The sequence below is a fragment of the Schistocerca gregaria genome, chromosome 1, assembly GCF_023897955.1.
Source record: "Schistocerca gregaria isolate iqSchGreg1 chromosome 1, iqSchGreg1.2, whole genome shotgun sequence".
Taxonomy (NCBI): Eukaryota; Metazoa; Arthropoda; class Insecta; order Orthoptera; family Acrididae; genus Schistocerca; species Schistocerca gregaria.
The window spans coordinates 471,741,738-471,755,298 of NC_064920.1; the positions used below are offsets into that span (position 1 = coordinate 471,741,738).

The 13,561-nt window shown below is 41.6% G+C and overlaps 1 protein-coding gene across 1 annotated transcript in view; it reads right to left on the bottom strand.

Moving 5' to 3' along the window:
• The window catches only part of LOC126353233 (ubiquitin-like modifier-activating enzyme 5), a 101,690-nt gene that overhangs the window by 66,004 nt on the left and 22,125 nt on the right, over positions 1-13,561 (bottom strand). The window contains exons 2-4 of the mRNA XM_050002749.1: positions 5,974-6,109; positions 5,698-5,894; positions 5,248-5,434 (exon numbers count right to left, since the gene is read on the bottom strand). Of these exons, the coding sequence (XP_049858706.1) occupies positions 5,248-5,434; positions 5,698-5,894; positions 5,974-6,109 (520 nt within the window). The remainder of the gene's footprint in view (positions 1-5,247; positions 5,435-5,697; positions 5,895-5,973; positions 6,110-13,561) is intronic.

Below are 13,561 nucleotides of genomic sequence, written 5' to 3' on the forward strand. Positions count from 1 at the left end.
TTCTGGACTCATGTGTTTTGGCAGGGACCCAGTCGCATTGGGTGATTTGTCGAGCGACGTTGATTGTCGTGGCGACGTCAGTGTCCTGGCTGGGGTTGCCCAGTCATCCACATGCAAGTGCAACTGGTTGCAATGATGTGCACAGAGGCCCTCCCCTACAAAGACATCACAGAGATGGTGGCCACACCTTTGGGAGATGATGGCGGAAATCCATTTTGGGTGACGACCAAACCTGCCTGTCCAGACGGCCATCCTGGGCTGGAAATGGGATGACGGCTGCATAGGTTGGCACTGCTAGCTGGGCCACAGAAATGTTCGGGGTTGACAACTGTGGTGCAGTTTGGTGTGGCTGAACCAACAGGACGACAGAAATTGATCCAAGGCAATGTAGGACAGAGACTGAGTCACGTACTTTTTCTTTTGTGTTTTGAATGTTGTAACTAATCTTTCTGCCTCACTGTTGGACTGTGGGTGGAAGGGCAAGGCTAAAATGTGGCAAATCCTGTGGGGTGTCGCAGGAGACAACAGACTCCTGTGACACAATCTGAGGGCCACCATTATCAGAGACCAATGTTGTCGGAAGTCCTTCAATGGAAAAAATTTTCAACATGGTTGCCACAGTGGCAGAGACTGAAGTTGACAGGTAAGGAACAACATATGGGAACAGAGAGAATGAATCAATTATTGTTAGCAAGTATGCATTAAGGAATGGGCCAGCGAAATCGACATGGAGACGGTCCCAGGCCTGCGAAGGTTGTGGCTATGGAAACAATACTAACCAACAGGGAGCTTAGCAAAAGGTTCATCAGGGCATGGCAAGGGATACATGTCAATGATACAGAGCATTGACAGAAACTTTCAAATCACTGCAAAGGCATAACGTCCTAATGGCTTCTTGACAATGACTAAGGGGATAGCCCATTAGCTGGATACAATTGGTTGGACAACCCTGGAGGCCATGAGGCAGTTGAGCTCTGCCTTGACCCAGTCACAGAGCACCAGTGGCACTGGGCGAGACCGAAATAAACGGGTCTGGCTGAAGGTTTCATGGTGACGTGGGCTTTGAAATTATTGGTACAACTGAAACCTGCAGAAAAAAAGGCGGAAAATTCTGAGTATAAAGAGTCGAGTTGTGTACATGGCACATGATCAGAGACGAGATTAACTTCACTGGAAATAGTAAACCCCAAAAGGTTAAAGGGATCCAAACCAAACAAATTTTTTGTGCGTGCATTGTTCACCACCAGACAATTCTGTTGATGAACCATTGATTTATATGTAACTGGGATCAAGAAACTACCTAATATCCGAATGCTTTGTTTATTGCAGGTGACTAATGTATATGACACTGGCACTAAAGGGGGAGAACTCGAGTCCATATACGTTTGCAAGTTGAGTAACGACATGACAGCACAGTGTTGACTCGTACGTGCAAAATCTTTTGACAGACCTTCACATCAATGAAAAGCTTACTGGGTGCAATGGAGATTGACGATACAGAATTGACATCCATGTCAGCGTCTGCAACAGGCTGTCAGAATTTTGCGTTACAAACAGGAGCAATGTGGCCCATTTTGTTGCACTGGCAACCAAGTGCCCACCGCTTAGTACAGTCTGGCCTACAATTAGCGACAAAACACAATGGACAAGAGGGAAGCATAGAGCCCTTCAGTTGTCATTCATTACTGGGCTTGCTGTGCTGCTGCTATGGCCGTGGCTGCCGCAGTAAGTCGGGCAAGCTGCCATGATCATTTGATCGCTCGCACACCACTGCCACAATATCATCCCCTGTGAATTGTCTGACAAATGGTGGTGGGAGGGGGTGGGGTGGGGGGGGGGGGGGGGGGGGGGGGGGAAGCGGGCTGAACTTCTGCAACCTCACACCACAATTTGATTTGATTCTGCAGTCCTTGAAACTTCAAACAATTGTGCAATAGTTAGAACATCGGAGAGGGAGGGTTTTCATACTTAAAGGCCCACTCACGGACCTCACTATCAGGGGTCAACCGAATAATTGCATCCAAACCATTTGGCTGGCATATGATCCCTTACATACATCAGTGACAACGAGATAATGACAGCTTAAACCTTGAAGCTTAGCAACCCAAGTCCAACAGAAATGTTCTGATTTCTTGCGAGACCAACAGAACTCAACTCAAGAGGCAATGATGTGCATCTGATTACAGTAGTAATTTGAAAGTAGGTCCCACTTGTTATCAAAAGAGAGTGAAGACGGATCCTCCAGGGTGACCAGTTGCGGAAGGAGCCGATACATGCGTGGTGACAACCAAGATAAAACGAAAACACGGCATAACACATCAGTCAATCCAAAAGCATGAAAATGCTGCAGCAACCATTTTTCATATGCTTCCCATTCTTTTACAGGCTCATCTGAAGCCAGAAATGATGGAGGCTAAAAGAGTGGGGTACCGATAGGGGATCTGAACTGGCCAAAAGAGAGGGAAGCATTTGTAATACCTGGGTTTGATTGTGTTGCACTGTGGTGAATTCCCCTTGCTGTTAAGTGAGATGCTGCAATGCTGCAGTAAGAACTTCTTGTTGATCAACCATCTGGCATAAAAACTCATCAGTAGCACCATCAGACATCATAGATGCAACCGAGGACCAACCACAGACTAAAAACTGCATGGAGAACAATCTCACACTCGTCGTCACTTGTGTTGTAGCTTGGACACACAACACAACCAAGAATGTTAGTACAACCTTTAGACTGCGGCATGTACGCCAATGGCCATAACATACACTGAACACAATAAGGCAAATGTATGCAAGCAGTAATGACATGATAACTGAGCATGAGCATAGCACAGCAGGGTTTAAATTGGCGCTAACCCATGGCGGGCTCTATTGCTCTTTTGTGGCACACTCTTGTGGCTGACAACACACTGCTAATGCACATGGCTTTCAAGTGTATGTTTACATTACTTCACTGTCTCCTCCCAAAATATGGAAAGGAAAGAGTTTTCAGCAGAAGAGACTTGCTTCACTGTATTGAAGATTAAGTAGTGCTCATAACTCATAAGGTAGGTATTTTAGAGCCCATGTTTACTACACTTTTTTGCTTTGAATGATTGTTGCCGCCGTATTCATGAATACTGACAATTCTTCCTGTGACACTCCTGTATTATGACCTCTTCAATGTCCTTATCTGAGGCCTGAGTGATGAAGTGCAAAGGAATGATGTCTCTTCATTTGTGCCCTTTTCCACCATACATTCATTTGCCCGATGCAAGAACATTGATGTTGAACAAATACATCAAAAGCTGCTGCTTAAAGTAAATGTAATTGACTGCTGTATGTGGCAGGGATACGTTTTTTTTACAAAATCTATGAAGATTACTACCTTCTCTTTGAGTTCCTTGCCTCCAGTTTCCTGGGGGAAGGGGGAGGGGGAGGGGTGGCAGATTGCATACGAATTCCATTTGCTCTGTCTTCTCATGGCCAGATGAGTCATCTGATTCTGCTTCTTTACCCTGGAAAATTGATGACCTTGTTTTTCCCCTTACAGCACAACAAGTTAAAAGGCTAATATCTTTACAACTGCTTGTTTTTCCCCAGTTTTATCTTCTCAGCAGATGTATGATCAATCTGAATCGAGCTGTAGCGATAAAATGATTTTGAAAGAAAAGTCACTTACCTGGTTTTTTGCGCCTGACTATTCACGACTATTATTTAAATAAATTATCAGAAGTACTTTGAAGGAAGAAAATAGTATCACAAGAATGAGACACCAGAAAAAGAACTGCACTACCAAAGAAAAAGAGTGAAAACAATGTAATAATTCTGTTTTATTCATTTTACTTCCCCATTCCACACAATTCTTTTTAAGAAACACAAGTAAAATGATAAAAGAAATCAGAAATACTATATGGTTTCAGGTATTAATATCTCTTGATGACTTTATGCCAGCAAACAACCAGAACCAGTGGTTGTTTACTGATAATACAAGTCTGCAGATGACAGCAAAATGTATATAGCACCAGGTAGATCATGAAACAAGGTATAACAGAATCAAATTGTCTCATTTCCCTTCAAAGCATGAAGTATAACTGTAACCTTCTTCTAAGAATTTTTGGTAATTTCTTCGAAGTGATTTCGCAGCACTATCAAAAACCTACCTTAGGATTTCTGGATGAGGATTTGAATACCACTCCTTCCAAATGTTGAGTCAATGCCTTAAATATTGCCATTTCATTCAGTGCCTTGAAAATAAGGTTAAGAGGACAGTAGGATATCATCAGGCAGGTGTAATTAGCTGTGAGGCTCCACCAGTGTGTACGAGTGCTGTTGTTGAGTAAGTGCCAAAAGACTACAAAATATATGACAAAGGAAAATGTGTTACATAATTCGCTGAAGACAAATAGATCACCTCAAGAAAAGTTGAAATCTTGAAAAGTAAGCCAAGTCAAAAGAAATATTGTGGACTACTGCTAGGTTACTAAAAGTGAGTATCGAGGAAACAGAGAAAGCAAGATCCTTCCAGTACACAGATGATGAAAAGGAGTTGTGACATGCATTGGGTGCAGATTCTGCTTTCTTCACACAACACTACTATAATACCTTTGCATTTTTCTTTGCGCTGAACATTTATATTCACACTGTGGACAGCAGGCATTCTTTCCTGTGACGGTATCATAGGCCATGCTTGTAAGTGTTTTATCACTCATTCTAGGACGCACAGTAAAATGAAGTATGGCAACAACAATGGCTGGTACAGTGTTATTGCATCCGCTACTTTTCTTATCATTAAGACTAGCAGTTGCTAGACACCAAATACTAACAAGCTGAAGTCTTCCAACTCCTAGCAAGTCAGAACTATGCAGCTGAGTACCAAGGAAAACATTTGCAGACTGTTAAATAAAACTAAAACAGAACTTGCTAAAGCAGATGTGTTTATAAATGAACTATATACTAATTGGGATTAACGTGACAAAGACATGCTAAGAGACTTCAGTACAGGGGAAAAGTAGAATAAATGTATGTTTGTAGAGCAGTACAGAAAAGATGCAGAGAAACCTGCTGTCAGATATGATGAAAACGTACTGAGAAATACATGGTGATAACTTTTGTGTGTTGCAGAAGACAGTTTCCTACCAGACTGATGAACCCAGGGAGGAATATTAGACAAGTGGAGTGGCGGCAGTGCAACTGTGCATATCATAAGAATTTCCAATTAAAACATATTAAATTCTTTAGAGAACCACAGAGAAAATAAATTCCACTTACAGCAAAACATGCTGAACGGCCTGGTTCTACTAGCTGAATATGGCCTGACACAGCATTCTCTGATACTCCAGATTCAAACCATGTCTGGTTCAGTTCATTGCATGCAGTATTTATTGCCATGCGGGCTTCAAAATTATCCACACAACTAAGTACGAGGTCCACTGGTCCTCCAGACAAACCTCCGTGGCTGCAGAGAGAATTTTTGAATTAGTAATTTATTATCAATACAAATTTGTCTTAGTTTCTTTCAACAGATAAATTTTCTACATGGAAAACACAAAAATATGAACATGTGAGTGCAATTTAGTTGTCTTTTTAAGTGTAACATACAACCATTATCTACTTGGCATAAGACATTTTAAGTGTAACATACAACCATTATCTATTTGGCATAAAACAACTTTGATATGCAACACTAATTGTGATCAAACCTCATCATATTAACATTACCTTATTCTCTCCATAAAATCTTGAAAGTTATCCACAGTAGTAACATTGTAGTTATAAGTTTCCATAACAACATCTGGGTTTATGAATGATAATGTCTTGGCAGCTGCATCAACTTTTGACAGACCAGCATGGTGAGGTTGAAAGAATAATCTGTTCATATTTGCCATCTCCACTTTGTCATAATCAAATAGCAGTAACTACACATAAGAAAACATGCATAAGTAATGACTAAAATGTATTATAAGATGTAAAAAGAAACACAATAATGTATATAACCTTGCCAATTCCACACCGTGTAAGCATTTCAGCTGTGACACTTCCAACACCGCCAATTCCAACCACAGCTACAGTAAAATCACGAATCTTCTCGTAATTCTTTACAATACCCATGCGTTTAAGAGCCATTAATCGACTGGGGAAAAAGAAATGAACACTGTAAATACACAGCTGAGAGCTCCATTATTATTTGTAAGTTGTACCCAAATGTGAACCCCCCACACATCCACACAAAACCTCCTTCCTTCATATAACAACAGTAAACATTCACTAATAGTAATATCAATGAACAGTGCTTTCTTCCCTGTATTTACACTAGTACATACAATTAGGAAATATCTTATTCTATGCATTAAACAGTAGCTGCTGATCATAAAAATGAAATGTTGATTATTGTAAATATTAAAGCTTGGCCTACTGGTAAGTTCAAAGAAATGTGGATCATAGATGTGTGCATATGCAGATTTTTATACATAAAGATGCATAACAGTAGGAGTTTTAGATTCAAGGTATTGTTCTGAATGTGCCTATAAAAGGATATCACACTTATTTAGATACTTGGTTGGTTAGTTTCTTGATTCACCAGTACATATAACAAATACATGTACCGATGAAAAACATGTCAATTCCCCACACTTTTACAGAACAACTTACCAATAATTTAAATGGGACTGGTTATACATGAGGCACTTATAGGTAAATTTGCAAAAGAATGAATAACAGAAGACATAAGTACAAACTATTTTGTACTCTGGCTAATCCCAATAATGAAACTTTATGACTGAGGATTTCTGTGATGAAATTCTTATACCTATGTTTTAAAATCAGCTTATTATATATATTGCTAGGTAAATAATTTGGGAGTGAGAGAGACCACTCACGAAAAAGGAGAAGAGTTGAACTGTCAACTGTTGAAAGGCACACACAAAAGAGAAAGAAAACATGTTACGTATACTGCACCAGCTGGACACCCAAAGCCAGGATTGCATTTTGACAAGTGAACTAGGGTGGGGTGGGCAGAGGGAAACAGAGGTCGTAGGCAGGAAGAGGGGGTTGCAGAAGGATAGGTATTGGCTCTGAGGGAGGCAGCATCTTTGCTTGCTAGGAATGAGGGAGGGAGGTGTGGCAAGTACACAGGCTAGGCATAGGATACATGGGTACTGCAATCGGTGAGGTGTGGCGCACAATGACGTAGACGTGGAGGTGTGGATTGGGTGACAGGAAAAAGGAAGAGGAAACTGATAGGTAGATGGTGTGAGAACAATTGTTTAGTGGAGACTGAGGTCAAGAAGGCTACAGAACTGAAGGAAGTGTTGCAAGGATGAAGTCCATCTGCATAGTTCAGAAAATCTGGTGCTGGAGAGAAAGATGCAGATGGCACAGGTTGCAAAGCAGGCACTGAACTTGAGCCTGTTGTGCTTGCTGCTTGTAGTGGCACTGGCTGGTCAACTTTGTTCTTGAGCAGTCTCATGGTGGCCATTCATTCTGGTGGGTAGCTGGTTGGTTGTCATGCTGATATAAAGAGCTGTGCATTGATTGCATCTACCACTTTGACAGGTGGCCCTAGCTCTGGTGGGACAGGATAGGTCTGTGGCAGGACTGGAGTAGGAAGTGCTTGTTGAGTGTACTGAGCAGGTTTTGCTCTTGGGTCTTTCACAGCAATAAGGCACCCCTGTGACAAGGTGCTAGTAGTGGGAGTTGCATAGAGAAGGAACAGGATGTTTTGCAGGTTGGGTGGGTGATGGAATATCACTTTAGGAGAGGTGGGAAGGATCTTGAAAAAGATGTCCCTCATTTCTAGGAGTGGTGATAAATAATCAAAGCCTTTGTGAAGGGTATGGTTCAGTTTCTCCAGTCCAGGATGGTACTGTGTGATATGGGTAGTCCTTTGCAGCTGATTCTTGAGGGTGGTGGGAGGATTACGGTTTGTGTGGATATGGCACAAAAATTTTCTTCCTCAACTAGGTATGGGGGGGGGGGGGGGGGGGGTTGTATTTTACCTGCCTGTGAAGGCCCTTGCGACAGTTTCAGCATATTGGACAAGGAAATTCTTGTCACTGCAGATGTGGTGCCAAGGGTGGCCAGGCTATATGGGATTGCTTTTTGGTTGGGAGGTATGAAAACTGTCAAAATGCAGGTACTTTTGGTGGTTAGTGGGCTTAATACTGATAGACTTGGGAATGGAGCCATCATAGGTGGAGGTCAACATCCACGAAAAATAGATGTTGCGTTCAGGAGGACCACGTAGAATGGATGGGAAACAAGGTGATGAAGTTATGGAGGAAGGATAGAGTGCCTTTCCTTTATGACCCTGAACCACAGGAGGATTTTGGGGTTTTGGTTTTGGGTGGCTACGAAGGTTTCCTCTAGATGCAAATAAAAATGCTGTCGTGTGAAGGTGCCACACCTGGTGCCCATAGTTGTGCCATGTATTTGTTTATACATTTTCCCTTCAAAGGAGTAGTATGTGTGTGTGAGGATACAGTTGGTAAAGTGTAAGAGAAATGATGTAATGTGTTTGGAAGCTAAATGGGGTAGGTAGCATTTAATAGTAGCAAGGCCTTGGGCATGAAGGATATTGGTGTGTAGGTAGGTGGCATCAACAGTAATGAGTAGGGATCCAGGAGTTAAGGGGTAGGTTGGTGGAGAGTTGGTGAAGGAAGTGGTTATTATCTTTTATGCAATCGGTTACGTTTTATGCAATTGATTGGAGGTGTTTGGCAATCAGGGTCGAAATTCTTTCAGCGGGGATACAACAACCAGCTACAATGGGGCATCTAGGATTGCTGGGTATGTGGATTTTGGGGAGCATGTAGAAGGTGGGTATTCGGGGTTTTATTTATATTAACAGGTAAGTCACTGAAATGTTGTGCACAGTGTAATACGCTATGTTCAAGACTAAATCAGGTTCAGTGCAAAGTGATAACAAGTTGTAGTTGAAATTTAATATTGTAGATCATTATAGTGACCATAAATGTACAACATTTGGCTAATGACAGTGCTTGAATACTAAATATGTTTCATATAAGTCTACAATGAATTTGTAATAATCTTCATAATAGCAATAACTTTTGTAAATATCAGTTTAAGTCAACACTAGCTGACTGAAAATATGTATAAAGGAATAATTTTATTATTTCCACTACCAAACTGCATTCAATTATTTCTAATGTCAATAGTATTTTAAATAATCTAATACATTAGTATATTATGAGTTAGAGAGGCCAAGTAGAGTTGGTTGCCCTGGCACTGCCATGACAAGCAGCCCATAATTTGTGTGTCAGTTTGTCCAATTTATTGGCATCTGATTTAGGGAGCACCACGGCCTTTGTAACAAAGTATGTCCGTCAGCTCACTCATAGTATTTCTCAGCCTTGTTCTCCCTCTCATTGAGATGTTAAAATTGGACAAGATAGCCTACAAGAACAACAGGTTGTCCTTCACATATAATCTAGAAAGTGGACAGAACCTCCATAGTGATTTCCAAACTGAATGGCTTCATTGAAGTTGGATCAAATACTTTAGTCACACATTCTTGTAATGTCTACACATTGTTGCTGGGTTGGGCTTGCATCAATACCTTCAAATGTCACCACAACCAGGTACCTATAGGATTTGGATCCAGTGAAAGAGAAAGCCGTGCTACCAGGCCACACTGACCAACCCATATCCCATGAAATGCTTTTGTGACGTACTGCCACATCATGCAAAAACCACAGCTGTCATCTTTCTTCAAGGTGGCATTCTCCAATAGTGCTGGTAATTCACTGTGCTGAAATCAGTGATACACAGCACCTGTTAATGTTTGGTAAGGTGCATGGTCCCCATGCCTCTGTTACCGAGAATCTTGCCCACATAATAACAATAAAGTGCTCCTGATGCCTCACCTGCAGGATCGCTCGACAATTTGCATCTGTACATATGTGTGCAATGTGGTAATTTGCTATGCCATCTCTTGTGAATATTGTGTCATCTGTATATAAAATGCAGGCTGTGAACTGCATACCTTCAGAAATGTGTTGTAGAAGCCATAATCGGGCATGGTGGTCTGCTAACTAAAGAGCTTGCATGCATTGCATATGACAGAGATAAAGCAACTGCTCATGCAGAACTGACCAAGAAAGAGTATGGCTGATACCTCCAACAACTCCAGTTCTTTAACACATTTCAGCATCACGATCTATATTTCATAATACCTGCTCCTCCATCTCCAGCAGGTGAACTGTGTGAGACCTACCACAGTTTACTGTCCTCGCTGTGAAAGATCCAGTGTCTGCAAGTTGCTGAAACTGTCTGCTGAATGTTGTTGCAGATGGAATAGTGTGTGGCGGATGTTGTGCATTTCAACAGCCTGGTAATTACTACCATCAGTTAATCCATAACATAATGTCGCGTCTGTCATTTTTCTTGTGGAATAGTGTGCCTTCACTACACTGATCACACTATGGTTTGTTTACACTACACAGAATCACTAAGGTTGTTCTGCTAACAAAGTGCTTGGGCAACAAAATCTTTACTGACTGCTGTAGCACATAACTCTACTGCTATGACTGGTATCAGCCCCACAATCAGTGTCTTGCAAATTACAATCATTCAGACCTGTGCAATAAATTGCATCACAATGCAGTTATGCACATATTGACGAAGGGGCATAAGCCACAATTTATGAGGCCCAGAAATCCTATTTGTACTTCAATGAAATGCAATGCCATCTAGTGACTGACCAAAGACCTTTTTCTATCACTTAGCCCTCAAAATGCTCTTCCGGGCTAAATGACAAAATGCTTCAAATGCTGGGTGCTCTTTTCTACAAATACTAATATCAAATATGATACAAATCTACTGTTTGCCACACCATTGCTGATGCTCCCTTTCAACTTCCTGTGAATCCTAACACCACCCCTGTTAAATAAGTAGTAATCTGTTCTTATCTACACTTCCCACTATCAGCTGTAGTCACCTCTGAAACTGTCAAAGATCCAAAGCTGTGCAATATTTCACTGGGAGCACAGAGGCTTGCCTAAACAAAAATAACCTTGAGCAAAACAGGTGTTACTTCTCTCTCTGTCACTGGCTGTCTCTTGGTCAAGAAATAATTCTTCCACCATATGCCATTGGGGGGACTAATCACATGAAAACATCAGCTTCCTATCAAGTCTACTCGTTAGCCATAACTCAGATCTCTAACGGCTGGCTGGTTTGCATACAGTTAGCACATTCAACCAAAATGTGCCAGCAAAAGCTGGTTCCTTGGCCCGTGCCAACTGAACCATGAGAGTACTTTCATATGAACTTCATGAGCCCATTTCTGAATCACATGTAGCTTTTCAATATTTACACTTATTCTGATTTTCCATATGTACACAAACTGGGTATCACAGCCTTAGACGCAATCTTCATGGCTCTTTTGCTAGTTTCTACCATCATAGGCCTTCCCCGACTCATTGTGATGGACAATGATCTACAATTCAATTCACATATTTTTTCTTCCTTTTTTTACACAGCAAGGAATCTGTGATCTTCTCACAAAACATTTTCATCCAAAATCTAATAGTGAAACTGAACACAAGGCGTGCAGCCTCTAAACTAGTATGCAGAAGATTTTAAGCTCTGGTACCATTCATCCTGATGAAGCATTCACCACATTTCTATATTCTTACGGAGTTACAACTTATGGAGACAAGTCAGTGGAAATATTACATGGATATCAACCCCACACACACTACTGTGTCTGCTGTCAACTGTCTCAAAAGCCATGTAGCAAATTAAGTGATCACACTACTGCTCCACAATAATTATTTTCTCTTTTGAAAATTTTACAACTATATGCTAGTAACAAACAAAGGATAATTCAATTTTCCAAAGAGCAAACAACATAAAATCCATCTCTGACCTAGGGCACACAAAAATCACTTTGCAGGTTTATTTTTCTGTGACAATTCCCACATAGCACCCCTGTAGTACAGCAGAGCTCCTGGAATGTGTGAGTATTTGAAATGCACTCGTCACCTTGCCCTGTTATGAATTACTGGAGTCTCTAGTGTTGTCTGTTGAATTTTCTGGTGGGGCAACAGTGCATTTCCTCTGCTTGCTCCTCTTCTTCTGCATCCTGTAAGGGTACAGCAGGTGCCGGTTCTGACTGCTCCTCTTGAACTGCCTCATCGTCTAACGTGAGGATATAAGCTGGCTTCACTCATTCTATTGATGCCATCTGCTGCTTGCCATTACATTGTATGAATAAGGTATATCATCTCACTGTAACACTTTGTACACCCCAGCTTACAGTGGTTGCAAGGGGGGGGGGGGGGGGGGGGGGGGGGTACCACATCTGTCCACAACATGATGTGCAAGCATATTCGCAAATCTTTTTAATTCCTGTGCTGTCATGCTGGCAATGGGCATAGATTTGCAACTTGGCTCTGCACTTATTGAAGCAAATATGATAAATTTGCATCTCCTGTTACTGGCAGTGCTGAAAAAAACCTCTGAGGGTAGACGTAAAGTCTCTCCACATAGCATCTCTGCTGTGAAAGCTCGAATATCCAGTTGGCGTGCAATTTGGAGGCCCAACAAAATCAGTAGCAGTCCAGAGGTCCAACAGTTTTTATGGCACATGAGCATGGCCTTTAATATTCTGTGCCACCGATCCACTGCCCCATTATTCGATGGATGGTAACTGGTGATATGATGGTGCCGAAATCTGCACAGATTGAATAGTTCATGGAACAGAGTTAAGTCAAACGGCCATCCTTGATCTATGGCGACACATGATGGATGGTTGAACCACATTATACAAGTCAATAAAAAGGTCCGTGCTACTGTTTCCACTGATATATCTGCGATTGGTACTGCTTTGACTGATCTAGTATGCCTATCAATGGCAATCAGTAAGCAGCAATACTCTTCAGAAGGGGGCAGTGAGCCTATGATATCTAAATGCATATGTGAGCATCGAGCTGTTTCTTTGGAAACTATTGGTACTGTTTACGCACATGTCTGTACATCTTGCACTGCTGGCTCAAATCACACTCCCTCACACACCTGTAGCTGTCCTTGTGAACTGGCTGATGAACTCCAGCTGTCAGGATTGCCTTGGGGAGCAGCTGTCTCTGTTTTTATCGAAAGTGAAACTTATTGGTTTATGATCCACAAATACAGTGAACAGTTTTGCTTTCACATGCAGTCAAAAATAACTTATCATCTCACAAATGGCTAGCAGCTCATGGTCATACACATTCCATCTGACCTGCTCTTCTGTGGGCTTGAATGAGAAAAAACCCCATGGCTGCACTTTTGTTTTGCACCAACTGATGGAATATGTGACCCTAATTGCCTGTTGGCTTGTGTCTACCACCACTGGTGGCATTTGGTGAACTGGATGGGCCAAAAGAACTGCTTTTAAACTGGCTTAAATATGCTCAGAAGACCATTGAAATTCTATCATCTATGGCAGTGATCATCACCCATAGGTATCTTTACCTCTCAGCACAGGAGCCAAAGGCACTTCCATCTTGGTTGCTCCTTGTAAGTGTTGATAGAAGTTCACAACTCCTAGGAAACTTCCTAATTGATGATAATTGATCAGACA